The sequence below is a fragment of the Propithecus coquereli genome, unplaced genomic scaffold (assembly GCF_000956105.1).
Source record: "Propithecus coquereli isolate 6110/MARCELLA unplaced genomic scaffold, Pcoq_1.0 Scaffold439, whole genome shotgun sequence".
NCBI lineage: Eukaryota > Metazoa > Chordata > Mammalia > Primates > Indriidae > Propithecus > Propithecus coquereli.
Window position 1 is genome coordinate 600,382 of NW_012150163.1, and position 18,988 is coordinate 619,369.

General features: G+C 53.1%; 1 protein-coding gene across 2 annotated transcripts in view; it reads left to right on the top strand.

Moving 5' to 3' along the window:
* Nucleotides 1–18,988, top strand: part of DPP6 (dipeptidyl-peptidase 6) — a 528,921-nt gene that overhangs the window by 397,197 nt on the left and 112,736 nt on the right. For both annotated transcript variants that reach the window (XM_012654157.1, XM_012654154.1), the window contains 2 exons: nucleotides 15,492–15,646; nucleotides 18,493–18,590. In XM_012654157.1, coding sequence (XP_012509611.1) covers nucleotides 15,492–15,646; nucleotides 18,493–18,590 — 253 coding nt within the window. The remainder of the gene's footprint in view (nucleotides 1–15,491; nucleotides 15,647–18,492; nucleotides 18,591–18,988) is intronic.

Below are 18,988 nucleotides of genomic sequence, written 5' to 3' on the forward strand. Positions count from 1 at the left end.
AAATGAAGTATATTGAAAAGATCTCTGAATTCCCATGTTTATTGCAGCACTATTCACAATAGCCAAGATTTGAAATCAACCTAAGTGTCTATTAACGAATGAATGGATAAAGAAATTGTGGTGCATCTACACAATGGAATATTATATAGCCACAAAAATGAATGAAATCTTCCTATTTGTCACAACATGGATGGAACTGGAGAACATTATGTTAAGTGAAATAGACCAGGCATCGAAAGACAAATCTCACATGTTCTCACTCATATTTGGTAGCTAAATATTAAAAACAATTGATCTCATGAAGACAGAGAGTAGAATGATGGCTGCCAGAGGCTGGGAAGGGTAGCGGGGAGAGGAGGATAAAGTGGGGATGGTTAATGGGTGCAAAAGTATAGTTAGATCGTTAGATAGAATGAGCAATATTTGATAACACAACAAAGCGACTATAATCAACAAATTAGGATATGCTTTAAAATAAGTAGAAGAGTAGAGTTGGAATGTTCCTAACACAAAGAAATGATAAATGCCTGAGGGGATGGATACCCCAATTACGCTGCTTTGATTGATTCACGTTGTATGCTGTTTCAAAACATCACACGCACCCTATAAAGATATGCAACTATTATGTACTCATAATAATTAGAAAACAAAGTCAAGGTGTTGATAGGTTGTGAATATTATTATTCCTGTGGCATTTATCAAAGAAAAAAGAAGACAGCAGATTGGGGAAACAATGAGTTCAGGGTGTATACATGAGAGTCTTCAAGAGAAGCTAGAGAACTTTCTAGAATTTTAGCATTTGAGGAGGGCGGGAAGACCTGGCTGACCCGGGTCCACTCTTTGTGGAAAGGCATATCCTCAGGACTCAGAGTTCCAAAGACACAACCTTGAAAAAGCACAGAAAGACTGTCCGCTCGTAGTAAGATTTGGAATCCCCACGTAGCCCTGAATGCCCCTCTGGTCCTAAACCCCTCCCTGTATGAGAAGGGGGAGCCCCATGTTTGAGGGAGGACACAGCTCTGATAACGATGTCCACCTTCCCTTCCGTTTCTTCGGAAACTGGTGAGCAAGGCACCTGCTGACAGTGTCTCTCAAGTCCCTGCGTTGTGGGATCCCGCCCCACCCCCAGCTTGGTTGTACCGTTCCGTTTTGGAAATCCCCACCAGAGGTCCTAGCAAACTCTTCTCAAGGTTCTAGAAGTTTCTACCTGGGATTATTTTATTCATAGAGTAATTCTGGCAGCCAGGGTTACTTCTGCGACTTTGCTTTGTACCACAATTAGCCAAAAACCATTAAAGGAAAACAGATCACAACAATGGTTCACTCAGTTTCAGACTCTCATATGCTGTCTAGAGCCTGGCAGGGGAGAGCTCCCTGTGGCTGCTGCTCTCCACTACAGAAAGAAGCTGAGATTTTCTACCAAGTACTTCACAAAAACAAACAGAAGATTCAGTAGGAGATCTGGAGGAACATCTGATCGTACAAAACACAACTAAAACATACTGTCTTCATCTTGGAACTGAGCTTCCTAAGAGGACGACGATAGATCAGTGAGCTCTTCCTGACTCAAGTGTAAGCGGCTTCAGAACTGGGATTATGTCTTTTACCTCCGAACTATGCCCAAGGCCCAGCGGGACCATTTACAGCTGATGAATCAATTATAATCATACGAGATTATCCGGGAATAAAAACACTGGAAGAAGCCAGCAGGACAGGAAGAGCAGCTCCTGGCTTTGCAGAAAATAACAGCGACATCGTGAGCTCCATCAGCATGATCACGCGTGGACATCCGTCTCCCGTCCCGTCTACTTCATTCAGGGAAGAGTTCGTCTCACCAGTGTCTCGTTGAAGAGCTGGTTTTTAACTGGCCTCATACCACTTAATTTCCATTTGCATTCCAGGGCTGTCTGCCTTGTATTATTTGTATATTTTCACTTTACTCCCAAAAAATGGATCTAAAATCATGGACACCAAGAAGGACGCAACCCTGCAATTGCAGGGAAGCCCCGAGAAGTGAGGGGCCTCGCCCAGACTCCCAGTGACGTGTGGTCTTGTGAGAGGAGGTAGGGTTTCAGAAGCGGCAGCCCTGAGCCCAAAATCAATGCACCTGCAGGACCTCGTTCTCCTCCGCGGGATGGGAATGGCAGCGTCAGCCTGCGGGTTCCGTGTGAAAGTCGCCACGCCATGTGTGGAGTCTGGTGCTGCCAGTCATTTATTAGGCGCCCTGCAGAGCATAGCTCTGAGTCTGGTGTTGTTGCTCTCAGAAAACACCCATATGTTAGTAAAAAAATGGAACATTTTTTTCTGCCACTGAATGAGTGCCCAGGATCCTCACAGAAGCAAGTCCCCATCTCTGCGTGCCGTTACCACCCACCCAGAGTGAGGCAAACAGTTGCTCTCACAGGCCCAGCAGTTCAGAGACTAGTTACCAGTTGACACTCTAACGGTTTCTGTCTAATGTCTGGGAAATGTAAGATAAAAGGTAAAGTGCCCACAAACAATAGGGATGGCTCACGTTACTGTGAGCAGTGGTGGCCTTGCTGAGTGCCGGGCGTCCAGGCAGAGCTGTCCACAGCCACTCTAATCTACCGATGTGATGATGATGAGAGATGATGATGATGTGATGATGATGAGATGACGCCCCTCCTGGGCGAGGGGCGTCAGCGGACAGTGACGCCCGAATCGCGTCGGTTTGGTTTGCCTGCCTGATGGGTCTGCATGAAGAAGAGGCACCTGGAACTCGGCACTTTACCCCTCCTGCCTTCCGCAAGGAGGGGGCCCGCATGGTGGACGGCAGCCAGTGCAGACGGGCCACAGAAAGTGGTGATGGGGATCCGGTGCGCCCTGCACGGGGAAGCAGATTGGACAAAGGGCTCAGGCAAAACGGGGGGCCCAGGTCTGAGCACAGCCCATTACCCTCCCGTCCCCATCTGGACTGTGTTCTCCCACTGCCACCCACACCATGCTCCCGGTGGGCAGAGGGGGCTGGAACCGGAGCTCATGAGACCAACACCCTCGGCACTAGACAGCGCCACGGGAATAGCTCGGGAAGTGCTCTAAACTGGAACCAGCACCTTTTGGCCCATCGTGCAAGAGAGAAAACCCACTGAGCCCTGCAGGAGGTGGGGGGGGAGGAGGGAGCCCTGGCTTCTGTGGTATCAAGGCTTCGCAAGCGTCTTTCTGCCCCTTGTGAGTCTCACACAGAGAGGGGAGCCAGGGCAGGGCTTTGCTTTGTCTGTTTCAAGGTGAGGAGTGTGAAGCATGAAGCGGGAGGGTTTGACTTGCTTAAGAGCCCCCTAGTTACACTCATTGCAGTTTTTGTTCCCATTACCACAGCTGCCACGGCGGCCTGGTCCCAGCATGGGCCCAGTTCCTGTCCCCGGCTCAGGTTGGCGGGAGGATGCTAGGAGCAGGCTTGCTGCACCTAGTTTATTTCCAGAGCATCCATGTCTTTCAAACTTCAGAGCACGACCCAGACGTAAGTCAGTTTAATGAAATGGGATGATATGAAAGAGGATAGCAGCTTTAATGGAAGAGGTAATATGGTGTGGGATGGACAATATCAGAGTGCGTGAGAATGGCGAGAAAGGGTAACCTTTTGTAAGTCTCAGCTCCAGGTGTGTGTATGCGACGGTGGGTTATGATCAAAACACTGATAGCCGTTGACATCGGTCACTACGGAGAATGACTCCACCCAAGTGTAAGAATGTGCCGCAGGGAAGACCCAGTGTGGGTGAACACCCTTTGTGGAGGGCCTGGGCAGGCGTTCTCCAAGAGACAGAAGGTGGAGCCGCAGGCTGTGGAAATGTACACATAGTACCTACATCTTACCAGGTGTACTGCAAGGGCTGGGGGCTCAGACCAGGTGCACTCAGACCAGGTGCACTCAGACCAGGTGCACCACGACAGCTTCCTGAGCAATCTGCTGGTCTGTGGCAGCCAGATCCCACCATATGACAGTTCCAAGTGGCAGGTCAGGCAGGAAGCAAAGTGAAGACAGGAGTGAAACTTAGCCAGGCACTGAGTGTGTAGGAAGACGAAGGCTCTTCCCTTCTCACACACAAGTGTGCTCCCCGTGTGATGCCCACACACAGGACAAAACTCTTACCGCCCAACCAGTTCCTTGCCGCTGCCCAGGAGGAGGCCAACTTACAGAGACAGCAGAAGTTGCAGCAGAGAAAGGGTTTAATATTGCAAGGCGCTGAGCGAGGAGCTGGGAGACATTCCTCAAATCCATCTCCCTGAGAATTTGGGAACTAAGGTTTTTCAAGGTAGTTCGGCAAACAAAGGGCTAGGGAATCGGGTCTGCAGATTGGCTGGGGATGAATTCATAGGGTTGGGAAGGAGAAATTGTCTTCTCGGCTGAGACAATTCCAGGTAGAGGGTCGCAGGACCTTTTGGGTCAGTTCCACACATGGCCACTGGTCCGGTTGGTGTCAGCTGGTCTCCCCGAGTGGAGGGCCTGGAAGGTATCTCAAAGACTAGCCTTAGGGCTCACAATAGGGATGTTACCTATAGAGGTGATTGGGGAAGTCAAATCGTGCCCCCGTCAGGGATACTGACACTTACGCAGTAAGCAGTTACGGGAAGGCAAGGTAGGAAACAATGGCTGGTTAACTTAGCTGTGTGTGTGCTTCCGTAGACATCAGGCTTCTACCGCAGTTCTTGCCTTGCAGCCTTACATTGCTTTAATATAGCTGGTCTCAGCACCACGGAGCAGTGGGAGGCTGTCTGCCTGTTCTCTGCCGCCCCTCCCGCCAGGGTCTTTAGCCAGCCCCGTGGGTCTCCACCAGCAGGTGTGGGATGTCTTCAGTTGCAAACTGAAAGACAAATGAGCAACATGGGAGGGACAAAAGCCCCTGTCAGAGACAGCGGAGGAGCTGTGATTTGAGTTAGAGCAGGAAGGCAGATGGGTGTTCAGAGACACAGTGGGGAGAAAGGCAAGGGGCCGATGCTGGGCCCGAGTTCCGGGGGCGTAGAGGAGGCCTCAGGTGTGAAGGGGGGCCGGACCGAGGGGACACACAGGGCACTGGGGACACAGACCTGGATGGTGAGTCTCTGTCTCCAAGGCACGGGGCACGTAGATCTGAGCCAGACTGTCAGGTCAGAATCCCGAGTTCACCTTCATCGCTGCACGACCTTGGGCAGGTGCTCCAGATGCCTCAGTTTTCTCGTCTATGAGTTGTGGCAAACAGTGGCGCCAAACTCATGGATCCCTTATGAAAGTGGATGTGCTTGGAAGAAACCAATTTACTGCGGGGAGGGGGCGGAAGGGGGAGCTTCTTGCGGTGTCTGAAGTCAACGGCGTTAGAGGAGGTGCCGGCATCGGTCCTGATGTCTCCAGGTGAGGCTGGGGCCAGGTGGGGAGCAGTTCCTCCCACTGAGCTCTAAGGCGTGTGAAGATGCCCGTGCTCTGGACAAAGACAGCGAAACTCAAAAGGTCACGCCGTCTCCCAAACGCTGCGTGGCTGACAAGGCAGACAGAAATGTCATAGAGCCCCGAATTCAGGGTCGTGTGCCCAAAGCACAGCTAGAGCCAACACAGTGACTCCAGAGCTTACAGGTAGAGAAAGGTTTATTTGTTTGGCCGAAGCAAGAAGACGAGAGACAAAACCACTCAGATCTGCCTCGTCACAGAGACGAAGCAGGGGCTTTTATGTAGGGTGGAGGGCAAGGTCAGGGGACATGTGTGTCACTTGCAGTGTCAGCACCTTAAGCAACCAGACTTCTGTGCGTCAGCAGCAAATCGCCCCCAGTAGACACCATCCACTGTCACTGGGTTCCAAAACAGCGGTGACATGCACTTCCACCGAGCCTGGACTCTCATTTGTCCCCTCCTCTCATAGTCACAGCCTGTACATGAGAAAGGGCTTTGCGGCTCGGGAACACGGTCTGGGCTCGGGCCAGAATAAAGCAAAGGTGCCCCTCTGGGACCTGTGGCCTCGTCCCCTTCAGCATCACGCTGTCCTCTGAGGCCGTGGCCATAATCGCAGGGCATGTCGAGCGTGGGAGAGGCGGGGACAGGGGCTGTCAGGAAGCGCTTGCTGTCTCCTGGCTGTGCTGTTTCTCCGTCTGCACCCAGGAACAGCCCAGCGGCACCCCATGACCGTCACTGACACTCGTGCCTGCCCGCTGTGGGCTGGGTCCCTTCCCGCTCACACGGAATCCTTGAGCTGGTTCCTGTGGTCAGGACGTGTCTGTACGAGTTCTTGTTCTCCGAACAGTAGAACCAAGAATAATTAATAATCGAATGCAGTTGGGTGCAGAAACTGTTTCGAGTGCTGTTTATAATTTCCAGCTAATTAACTTCCCCTTAAAAAAAACCTTGAGACCTAATTTTTTGTCTGAGCTATTGTCTTTGATATCCATTATTTTTTAAATGTGTTTTCACTGATATTAGAAAATAATTATGCAGAATATCTCAGTCTGATTAAGGTGACTATTGCTCAGTTAGGATTTTCTTTGAAAATGTGTATCGTAATGAGCTTTTTTGCAATGCTTCATAAAAGGAAATATTATTCTCATTATATAACTTAAAACTAAAGCCAAATGACATAAGAAATGTTACATATAATTTTAAGGCTATAATTTTACTTTGTGGCAAAAAATTCTAACTTTCCAAAGAAGCCAAAATAGGTCAATGTTTAAAAAAAAAAAAAACCTCAGTAAATACAAACTGTGGTAAAATCTCACTTGGTAGTTAAGTCACTGTCCAATTAAAATTCAAATTTCAGAATTTCAGTTATTTTTAGCTTTCTGGTAAATAGTAACATGATGATCAGCTTTGGCAAAATACCAGGGTAAAACTATAATTGTCTAAGGAAATTAAAAATCATTATAGGGTTGATAATCCATTTTACCTAGACACTAAACCAATTGCTGTGTAGATTATTAAATTAATACAAAAGTCAGCTGGAGTGTGATGGTGGAACATTCTTTTTTAAATTAAACACATTTCAGGAACTGAATTTAAAACAATTTTTGGCAAGCTGTCTCCAGGCCCGCCTGTCTGCCCGGCCCTGGGCCTGGGAGAGAGTGTTACTTGTGGTGTTTGGAGGTCTGGACGTTCCCACCTGGCCAGCACGCACGGGCCGGAACCACAGGTGCACATGGGCTGCGTCAAGGGGAGGAAAAGGAATCTGGAAACAAGAGGACGTCAGAGAGGATGTCACCTCATTCTGCATTTCCCATAAGTTCTTTCACTTACTGCCTGTGTGAGCTTGAGCACATTATTTAAACTTTTTTCCCCTTAATTTCCTTAAGGGAAAAAAATAAAGATAATAATAGTATCTCCCTGGGTTGTTGCTCTGAGGATGAAGTGAGTCCGTACAGGCAGATCGTCCGGGACAGCCAGGCGCCTGTGGAGTTGGCATCCTCCCGCACGGAGGGCCACCCGGAAGCTGCAGGTCTTACCAGAACTCAATAAGGAAATGCACTAAAGAAAAAGCCACACACAGGTTTCACCTGTGAATCCTGACAGCAAGAAGGGAAGGATAACGACCTTGCCCAGAACTGGGGTTAGCAGGGGTCGGAGTGAAGCACTTCATGGCTCTCCCAATGTTGGGACATGGTGACTTTGTTTTCTTCCCCGTTTGGCCTGGGTCAGCCCCGCCCTCCAGGGGTTCCATCCTCACCCGGTGTCTTTGTCATGAAAAGGAAAAGTGGCGAGGACTTGAGTGGGATTGTTTGTTTGGTTGTTTTGTTGCAAAGGAAATGTAATTCCTGCAGAGGCTTCAGAAACTGCAATTAAGAACCCGGCAAGGCTCATTGGCCCGCGGCTGGCGGCCCTGGTGAGGGCAGAGGTCGTCTGCCCCAGCCCAGCCCTCCCAGGAAGTGCCAGCCATGTGCACTTTTCTCTTCTCCAGTCACCCCGGTCAGCAGGGTGATGAAGAATGAGCTCTCCCACGGTGGCGAGGTTATTCTGTTAGCGGAAATCCTGAGACAGCTGGAGGGTCCACGGCGACTCAGCCTTGGCTGTCGGATCAATCTGGTCCCAGCCCATCTCCAGTTTGAGCTTCTTGTGCTCCTCAGTTGGGCCCGGACTACCTGCCTCCAGCCGCGGCTGGCACGCAGCCCCGTGATCCTAACAGGCCGCACAGCACTTGCAGGGTACGGGCCACAGTGCAAGTATCTTACGTGTCGTAATGAATATGCCTCTCACAACAGCACCCAGTGCGGTGCATACTGGTACTGGGACTATTTTACAGATGAGGAAACTGAGGCCCCAGCGGCTAAGTCACTTGCCTAAGGTCACACGGCCAGTGGGTGGCAGAGCCAGATTTGAATCCCAAAAGTCTAGCTTCATTGGACCTACTCCTGACCCTACACACCCCACCCCTTCAGGGCGGATGTGCTGTTCATACCACTTCCTAGTCCCTCTCGCGTCCCCCTCCAGGAAGTCTTCTAGGGTGGTCCCAAGGTCACTGTCCCCTTCCTGACTTCCACCTGATTGATTCAGCTCACATGACACTGCTAGAATAACAAGAGCAAAGGCGAGTGAGGCCCACCACCGTCCACACTGTCTTCCCTCTCCACCCCGCAGCTCTCCAGGGGCAGACCGGCCTGTCCTCCCCCACCCCTGGCTGTGAGGGTGGCCTCCCTGCAGGGACGTGCAGGTGTCTGTCAAAGCACCTGCCAAGGCCTCTGCTCAGGGGGTGATCAGGACATAAAAAGCTCCCTTTCCTTCCCTCCCACAGCCCTTCCACCTCGCTCAGAGACAGGGCAGAACTGAAACTAGACCAGTAGCCATTGGCTTCTCATGGTCTTGGGTGATTTTCACCCATCTTGCAGCGCGAGGCCTTCGTACAGTGGCCGCCTGCGCTGAGCATGTGGAAGGCCGGACACTTCTGTTCAGATCTTGTGTTTCCTGATCCATGGTGAGATTTTTCCCCTTAGCTGGTGAGACCCTTATGGCTGAAGGCGATGGTCACACATCCTTCCCGTCCTCTGGAGCGGGCGTCACAGCGCTGGAGTGGTCGGCGCTGCATGCACTTGTTCACAGGGGAAGACCTGGACACACAAAAGGGAGCGTGGACACTAAACATGGGTCCACGACAGTCCTCACTGACGCTGGGATGTCTGGGTCTTTCCAAGGTGCCAGAGCCCCACGTGTCATCTGATGGGCCCCCCAACTCTGCGGGGGGAAGGTGTGCAGGTTGGGAAATGGCTCACAGAGGGCGGAGACCAGTCCGAGGAGCAGGGAGCTGAGCGGGGACCTGAAGCACGTGACCTTAACCGGGCACCAAGGCGGCTCTGCCTTCTGGCCAGACTCGCTCCAGACTGCACAAAACCCACGCGGCCTTCTGCTGGGCAAACGCTGCCTCCCACAGGCTCGGTTCTCACCCGTGCTCTGTCTTGGGAACCTGTGGCTGGCGGTTATTTTAAGAGCTCAGCAGACAGTTTGGGCTTCCATCTGATGACAGGCACTCCAGAGTGTACCGGAAGGAGCTGAGTCAGGGGCCCAGAAGTCGGCCCTGGAGCCCCGTCATGAAGCCTGCAGATGCACAGCCACGCGTTGTGCGCCATGTTGTGCCTAAATATTGCAGATGCGGTTGAGGACTGAAATACAAAAGTGTTTTTAAAGAGACATTGAGTGTTTAGAGTTGAATTGAAGTGTGGCAGGTGAGTTTTTTCTGTAAGAAGGGGTGCTCATATTTGCAAAGACGAGCTGAGCCAGCCCCATGTTTTACAGTAAAAGAAGAGGCCTGGAGAGGTGGGACCAGAGCCGGAGGCTCGATCCCCGCTGCCCGTTCACGTCCCTCCCACGACGGCACGTGGCTCTGAAGTAGCAGGTGGGAACCAGGCATTTTACTAAGTGGTGCTGATTTTCCATGGATTTTTCTCCAAACGTTATTCTTCTCTCTACTGGGACAGATCCCCATTTTGTGGGGCCTAGAGCTTATAAAACTTGGGGATCCTCCCCAGAACAAGAGCAGAAGATTCTGATTGCAAGCCTGGGCCTGCGATCGGGAGCCCTGAGACCCCAGCTTCTCTGGCCTCCACCCCTGAGCTGCCCCCTGTCCCACAGCGAGCCCCCAGCTCTCCTGGAAGCTCACACCAGCTCTCTGCTTACCTAGGCTCTGCTCGAGTTTGATTATCACTTGATTATCTTCCCTGACGAGAACCCACTTGTGCTTTAAATGCCTCCTTGACATCAACAGGCAATTTACAGTTCGGGGAAGGGGAGAACTGGGAGGCTGTTTCTACTGCACAGCTCCAGCGTGCAGAGACTTCCTTCCGGGGCAGCCTGTCCCCCTCGCCCAGCACGAGGGGCCAAGGTGGCAGCGATGGGAGGGAAGAGGCTGACCCACAGGAGTGGATGCTCAGGCCACGGGACCAGTGCCAGAGGCCACCCTGCTGCCTTACCCCCTCCCCCTCCCCTGAGCCTTGTGCAAGTGCAGCTCTTAACAAGGTCTCCAGCTCGTGTCTGAATTCCAGCGAAGAATTCCCCCTACTTCAAAAATAAACTTGAATTCAAGCCTACAGCGTTGTTGCAGAGTGTACACGCCAGCAGACGTCCTGCTTGGCCTCCACTTCGCCGTGAGAGTGTGAACCGGTCTCTCCCTGTGGCCACGCAGCACGTCCGCCACCCACTTGCCTCCCGCGTGGCCAAACGAGTGGATGGCGGAGGATCAATGAGTGAACAAATGAGCGAGTGAACAAGCGAATGAGGAACAGGAGAGCGTCTCTGCCACGCTGTCACCTGTTTGGGCATGACACAGGTGAATAGAAGGCCTCAGGGCCGTAAGTTCTGGAATCCTCTTCAAGTGCCCATAATAAAAACGAAGAGGAGTGAGAGAAAACCCAAAAAGAGCATAACTGAGTGTAGGAGCCCAGCATGCTGGCTCAGGTTTCCTCTTTTCCATTTTTCTGTGGAAAACTTTTTTTTAACTCAGTTGATCTCAGTAATCCAAAATACGATGGCTTAAAACATTGACATCTGCAAACCAGGCACAGCTCTTCTCTCCTCTCCTCTGCACCCCCGGCGAGGGGGGCCGGCGAGATCCGAGGGCACTCTCAGGAGTCCTGCCGTCAGCGCTGGCCGCCAGCTGAGACCTGCTCTGTTGCGGGAACAGCTCGCGTGGCCTCTCCGAGGGGCCAGGCGTCCTCACAGCCTGGGGACGGAGCCACGAGTGAGCGCGCCGGGGCAGAGCCGCACCACCCTTCACGGCACAGCTTCACACAGTGTCACTTGTACCACGTCCCGTTGGCTCAGGCTGCTCAAAGGAGTGCCCTCGTTCAAGGAGAAGGATGTCACCTCTTAGGGAGTGTCAAGCCCTAGAAATGCCGCCGAGGCCAGTTCTGGAGAATGCAGTGTGCCACACTCAGCACTCAGTCATTTATCCTGAGGTATAAATGACTTCGTAGAGAAAGGGCATCGATCACCCCAGATAGCGTCAGGAAATATCACGATTCATCTTCAGAAGACGTTTCTGACGTTCTTGCCCACGCCCAGCGGCCGTGTACCCGAGCCCTTCCCCAGGAGCTGGATCCCTGGACTGAGCGTGGCGTTATCGCCTGCAGCCTCGCTCTCCAGGCCTCTGCACACACTGACCTTGGGGAAAAGTAGCAAATGGTCATTGTCGGGGCTCATCAGTCCTGGGAGTGCAGAACGGGTACAGAGGCGCTGTCCTGGCTCCTCCGGCTTTAGGCAGTGGTCCAGCCGTCTCTGCAGCCACTGTAGAGTCAGGAGCGTTCTATCCTCTGCCCTTGGGGGGAGTCTGCAGCTGTGCATTCTGTCTCTAAGAAGACATGAGCTTTGAATTCCCAAAGCTCCAGCTCCTGACAGAAAACCAGGGCAACAGGGTGTTCCCGGTGCAGCTGCCCTGCCGTCACGGTGAGTGAGGCCGCAGGTACAGAGACAGTAACCAAGGTGTGCACTGGGCAGGTGACTGCCTGGGAAGCAAGGGCAGGAGGACTCAGCCTTGCTAGTCCTGCATCCCAGCTGGCCGTGACTTCGGGCCGTTCAGAAATAGCCCCGCTGAGGGGCAGGGACACGGGGGACAGTGTTCCTCACCTCCACATCCCCCGAGCTGAGCACAGGCCGTGGGTCCATGTGGCGGGATTTAGATGGGAGGCTCCAGCTGCGGACACCACAGCCCCATCAGGAGCTCACAGGCCTTCCCCACTCTGGCCTGCACCCCAGTCTTGCCGCACCTGGGAGAACAAGGGCAGCGGGGTCCTGAGGAGCCCTGCTGCTACCCCAGCCACCTGCGGCCTCTTGTTTCCTTTCAGCATCATGCCAGCGCCTCGCTGTCTGCCCGGGATTTCTCTGCCGGCCAGACGTCAATGGTGGGCGTGGCCAGCCACTTTGGGGACCCCCAGACAGTGCCACCAAGGGAATTTGAAGCATATCTCCAACACTGGCCTCCTTTTTGGTGCCTTTTGTGACCATCCTGGTGCCTTGTCTAACCCCCATGCCCTGCGGCTGCGCAGTGACCTTTCATCAGTCAGACCTAGGGATCGGGATTCCCCGTTCTGGCCACTGACACCCGGCTCAGCGAACGTGCGCAGCCGCTGCTCCCCGGGGACCTGCATACGGCACTTCAGCTCTCATTTAGAAGTGAGGTCTCTCCTTGTTAAAGAGCTGTCAGGAGACAGATGGGGGAACTATTCTTTCCCGGGCTTGGGTCCTTTGCAGACTCCTGACATGGTACCTGGCGGGCACTCTGTCTTCCACTCGGGAATGTGTCGACTGGAACGCTCTGGCTCAGGGGAGCTGCCAGGGGAGCCCCGTCTGAAAGTGAGGGCCTCCAGAGCTCGCACCGTACTGCAGACCTGTGAGGTCCACGCGGGAGTGTTGGATTGGCCCTTGCCACCTTGAGCCCAAAGGGATTTTGTCCTACTGAATACGCCCTTGATGCTGTTTGGCAAAACTGAATAACACTTCAAATAATGGCATTGGCTTCTTCAAGATACAATGACAAGGGAGGAAGATCAGCTCAGACCCTCCTATGGGCTCAAGCTGCATGGCTAAAACTTTCGATGTCTTCAAGAGAGAGGCAGCCATTGGCTGACAGATGTCCCCCAATGTATCTTGCTTTCATGATGACAGGACAGGGAAGGGGAAGGAAAGCTGTATCCTCTAGTTTTCTGAGTGAGTCGTACTTGCTCAAAATTCCAAGTTATTCGTTGTGTTCCAGGGCAAAGCTTCATGCAATTAATTTAAGTTGATGAAATAAGTGTTTTCTCTGTTTGCAAAACTCTGTTCCTAAACTGCATTTGGTGCATGGTATTTAAGCCAAGTGCTTCATTAATCTGGGGTCCTGGAAAAAGTGTTTGCAGAACAGGGACACTCATAATTAATGGAAAATGTCAAGGTTTCTTCTGCCTGGCCCCTTAGTTTCTTATACTTAATTGTCTCTTTAATGAGCAGCTAACATACAGAAAAATAAAAACACCAAGGAACAATGTGTTAAAGGGACATTTCGGGGAAATGAACTAAAGCCGTCCCAGTTTTCTGTGGTTGGCCTTCTGGCATGAGGGACTCTCTGTGTGAGCCACGTCTCACTGTGCGATGGCGTGGAAAGGAACTGACCTTTGCCCCACACCAGATATTCGTCACCCCTGCACTAGATGGTCTCCAAGTTCCCTTCCAACCGTTACATTTTATAATCTGCAGTGATCGTTCTTCTGCTTCCAGGTTCTCTGAACAATAAATTGAGCTCTGTGCAGATACTCTGGTGTTTGGTGATGGCATTGATGGAAATAGATTTTTCTCAGCCGAGCCTCAGGGCCAGCTTTTATCCATATTTTCTATCTCTTGTCCCTGCGTGTTTGAGGTCAGGGCCAAGGTCAGAGCCAAGCAGTGGCATTTCCGTTAGGTCTGAGGGCAAGTCTAGACATGGGATGTAGAAAAAGATGAGTGGAAAAGAGAAGTGACCCCCGCCCTCCTCGCCTGGCCACCTCTCGCCAAGCCTGTTCGGTACGATGACAGTGGCCTGATTGTGCACCAGAGACCCATTTGTCATCCCTCTGGTCTCGGGAGATTGCTTTGGGTTCAAAGAGAAGAAACAGATGAATTGTCTCTTCGGGGGTTTTGTTGTTTGTTTGCTTTTCCGCAAAGCTGCTTCATTTATAAAGCCCTTGTTCTGCCAGCCATTTCTCTGTTTCGGATTTTCCTGAGTAGGCTGTGAATTAATGTCCCATGGAAACTGCTGCAGGGCTCCTCCGCTGATTTCTGGGGTGCTGCTCCCTCCTCCCTCTGCCCCCTGAATTCTGCTCACTCGGGGATTCACTGGAGCCGTCCGCCCTTTTCCTCCCAGCCCTCAGTGCAGAAGTGATCGAGCACAATCACCCGCAAATTGCCTTGCAAATGGTGCCTGTTTTTTCCAGCAGACCATCTGCCAGCGCCTATTACTCACCATTCCACGCGCAGCCCAGGTGCACCCGGTGACTCTGTGGAAAGTCACTTCTGAATCACCTCATTCCAAACTCGCACCTGAATGTCACTCTCCTGGCTGCTGCAGACACTGGAAAATTACAAGCCCCGAGGTTTGGCCCGGCTTCTTCTCTCCCCCTCACGCGCCTCAGCGACCTTTGAGTTTCGTGGGCACTGGACACGCTGCTGAGGACGTGGGCAGGATGCCGAGGTGGAGGGGCCTCCAGGGGCCACTGTGCCCCTCGCTCCACAGAGAGCAGAGCTGGGGGCGCGGACCCAGGCTTCCTGAGCACTGGTTTCCAGCCACGGGGGAGCCTGGGGGACGGCAGTCAGACCACCGCAGGCTTCGTATTTCCTGAGACTCCTCTGTGCCTGGTGGAGTCGGGCACAGACCCTGTGCCCCACTCGGCAGGGGTTTCTGCAGGCTACGGGGAGCCTCCAGGCTCCGGCCCTGCAGGCCAAGGGAGAAGGCACTTAGTGAAGAGGGTGCGGGCGAGTGCAGCTCTGGCCGCCACCCAGGCGGAGTGTGAGCAGCAGGGCCACGCTGACCCCCAGCCCTCCCCAGGGACCCTCGTCCTGGCCATCCCTTCTCCTCCCCCATGGCCCCCGGGAGCTGGGAGGCTGCTGATGTTGCCCACTTCCTCCCGAGCTGTGATGGTGACCTCCCTGAACAGTATTCTAATCTATCTGGTTCTCTGTTGTATTGTACACACTCGTTCTGATTTGTCACCGTGTTTTCAGGTCGGTTACACTGTACAAGACCCTGTACGAGAAAGAATCCCTTGACCTAAGAGCTGTTTCGCAATGAGATGGATTCTCTGGCCCCCAGTGCTCTGACTGGTTGCACTGGGAAGTGTCTTCCGTTAACATGTCAAAAACACAGTAGAATTTTTTTTCTGGAATAGATATCAGGTTCTACAAAAGTCATCTATAGTTGAAACTCTGATGAGCCAAGACAGAACAATGGGTGTTTCTGGTTGAAGCCTGTTTCCATTTCAGTACTTAAGTGGGCCCATCGTGTTTCCTGCCACGTGGTGAAATCGCTGCGCAGCCTCGGTTTCTGCTCCATGTGCTGCCCCTTCACACCTCTCTGCTCTTTCTGTTCCCTCAGAGGAGATTTTGAAGACCCACATTGCACACTGGTGGTCTCCGGATGGCTCCAGGCTCGCCTACGCCACCATCAACGATTCCCGTGTCCCCCTCATGGAGCTCCCGACCTACACCGGCTCCGTGTACCCCACCGTGAGGCCCTACCACTACCCCAAGGTAGGCGGGGGAGACCGCAGAGAGCACGCTTCGCATGACACACAAGCCCCCAAGTCAGGGCAGAGTCAGGGCGGAGATGCAGCACTCGGACGTGTTTATGAGCAAAGCAGCAAACAGGAAAGATGAATTATCTCTCATTACGGTGCATTACGTTCCCATCTCTGCCGAGTTGAATCTGTTGGCTGGTTTACTGTAGTTTAAATAATTGAACTACTGTAAATCATTCAACTAAGCTTCGCTAAACCACAATGAACACACTGCCCCACCTGGTGACTCCCTGGCGACAAAAACTCACACTGCCCACTCTGGCTCTTCGCATTGCTTTTTTGAATTTGGCTTCCAGGGGGTCAGATGGATTCTCTGCCCCAGTCCCCTGGGTCTGGGCGTGGCTGTTTTGGGCTTGGTCATTGCTATGATCAGAATGTTTGTGTCCTCCTCAAATCGAGACATTAAAATCCCAACCCCCAAGGCAATGGCATTAGGAGGTGATCAGGCCATGAGGGCAGAGCCCTCATGATTGGGACCAGTGTCCTTACAAAAGAGACCCCAGAGGGACCCCTCCCCACTTCCACCATGTGAGGACACGGCGAGCAGGTGCCCTCCGCAGACACCGAACCTGCCAGGGCCTCGATCCTGGACACGCAGCCCCCAGAACTGTGAGATACACTGTGTTGTCTGTGCGCTGCCCGGGCCAGGGCACTTTGTTCTAGCAGCCTGCATGGACTAAGACAGTCACGCTCCCACCCAGAGAGCCCGTAAACAGCAAGCGTCCAGTGGAGTGAGGGGCAGGGATATCCGAACCTCACTTTGTTACCAAATCACAGCACCCCGGTGGGAAGGAGGGCCTCCTGCCAAACCCCCACAGCCGGCTCAGGTGGAGATGTCTGAGTGCAGACGCAGCTCTCCTGGGCACACGGGGCTGACTGCCCTGCTGCCCCCTGGTTCCTCTAGACGGCTCCAAGGCCACTGGGCTGGGTGGAGGTGAGTGGCTCACTGCCTGGCCCCCGCCTTGTGACTGGGGCTCACTTCCCACCCCTCCAGCCTCTGCCAGGGAGCGTTCGAACCTCAGCGTCCTAACCTGCCAGAGAGCTCTGGAAGCTGGTGGTGCACGGGTTCCCTACCATAAGCACTACCTAGACCTACCAGCCTAGCGTTGGGAGCAAGAGGAGCGATAACATATACGTGAGATAAAAGGGTCCCCAGAGTCACAGACCAGAGAAAGGAAACTCCTGGTATCTTAGCCACTCGAGCCACCACCACAAAGTACCAGACCTGGCTGGTTTAAACAGCAGGAGTTTATTTCTCACAGTTCTGGATGCTGGAAGTCCCAGGTCAGGATGCTGGACAGTCTGGTGTCTGGGGAGGGCTGTCTGGCTTGCAGACAGCCGTCTTCTCACTGTGTCCTCACATGAAAGGCAAGAGAGGGCTCTGGTATCCCTTCCTCTCCCTTTATGGGCACTCATCCCATCCCAGGGGCACCACCCTCATGACCTCATCTAACCCTAATCACCTCCCAGAGGCCCCACCTCCAGATACCATCACAGCAAGGGTTAGGGCCTCAATACATGAATTCGAGGGGACACATTCGGTCCACAGCACCTGGTAATAAGACTCTTTGTCCAAAGCTCTTTGAACAGAGTGGCCAGTATCCAAGGGAGTCCCAGAATGCAGGGGCACCGTTCTGCTGTGGCCACAGCCTTCACCTCCGCCTTCTCCCCGTCTGAGCGTATCTGGATGTTAACGCAACATGGATTTGCTGTCAACAGGGTTCTTTCACTCCTTTTTTTGATTGGACTTAACTAATCTTGATTGGACTTAACTCTGCGTCATGTGGAGGGTCCAGGGTTTTAGCTGGAAGCACAGTGAATAGAGTGGATGTTGGACCGGAGCCGAATCCTCCTGGCCCTTCTGCGTTTCCCCCCTCACACCAACACCCACCCCAGAACAGCCGGCGTCTGACTTTCTCTGCCCCCCTGGAGATGGAATGGTTTCCCCAGTCTAGGAGCGATAACCTGAAAGCCAGGAGGACCATCCCTTGCTTTTACAGGGAACTCTGGACAGGTGCTCTAGAGCGTGGATTATGAAACCGCAGTTTGCTCAGGATTTGGCGGTTCGTGTTTCAGTAGAAAATCAGCATATTCAGGCCAACAGAACTTAGATGCTCTTTGCCCTGTTCCCACACACTCCCTGACCAGAGCCATGCGGGTGAAGTAGCCCGACACAGGCCCTGTCCTGGGCTGCTTTCCTGTGACCCCGAACATCTTCCACAGGGTGCGGAGGAAGCGAGGGCATCAGACCAGACCCGGGGGTCGCCCAGCAAGGAGTCACCACCTCTCTCCCCAGCCCCTGCCAGGCTGGGACTCATCCCTCGTGCCTCGGAGAGGGGAGCAGAGCAGAGCTGGCTCCTTTGGGAAGGACTGAAACTTCCCCAGCCAAGCCGTGGGCCCTGCTCCCTGCCCTCACCTGCTCACCCTACAGTCTCCTGCCCAGCATCGCTTCCGCTTCCGCTTCCGTCTTTGCTCTCCGCCTCCTCGGTCTGTCTTCTCTTTCCCCTCCGGTGGCAGTGAAGCAGGTGGCTGGTCCCGCCCAGCATTAGCAGGCTGGGGAGGTGGGCGGAATGGGAAGCGGGTGGGATTCCTGGGGAAGAAAAGGAGTGGCTGATCAGCAGCCCTTTGTCCTTTTTGAAACTCTGCACACGCGTGATCTGTTCTCAACATAGATCTTGCACCTTCGCACCGAGCTCCAGAATTCTTGGAGTCCCGACCCTCCTGGGAAAGCCTTGCCGAGCCGAGGGGCTGCCCAGGCATGAGGTCGCTGACTCACAGCTGTCCCCTTTCAATCCCCAGGCTGGATGTGAAAACCCCAGTATCTCCCTGCACGTCATCGGCTTAAATGGACCCACCCACGACCTGGAGATGATGCCACCTGACGACCCGCGAATGAGGTTTGCTTCCCTCCTTCCGTTATGTTATAGTACAAAAAATGTAGATGAGCATCCATGCACGTGATCTCTTCTGGGTCAGATATATGTCGTTACTAATTTAAACAGCCAAGAAAGACATACATTGTCTAAAGTTTTCCTCATTGCTTTGTGATGCAGATTTCTAGGAAAAGTCCTACTATTTCTTACCGCTTGTCCCCCGCAATGCGCCCCTGGGCGGGGCGTGGGGTCAGCCCCATGTCTCAGTAGGGACGCACTGTCCTGCATGGGGTGGACCTGGACAACAGACACTGGTGAACTGAGGTGTCTTCCCAGGAAGATCCACGGGTTTTCTTTCTTTTTTTTTTGTTTTTTGAGACAGAGTTTCACTGTGTTGCCCGGGCTAGAGTGCCGTGGCGTCA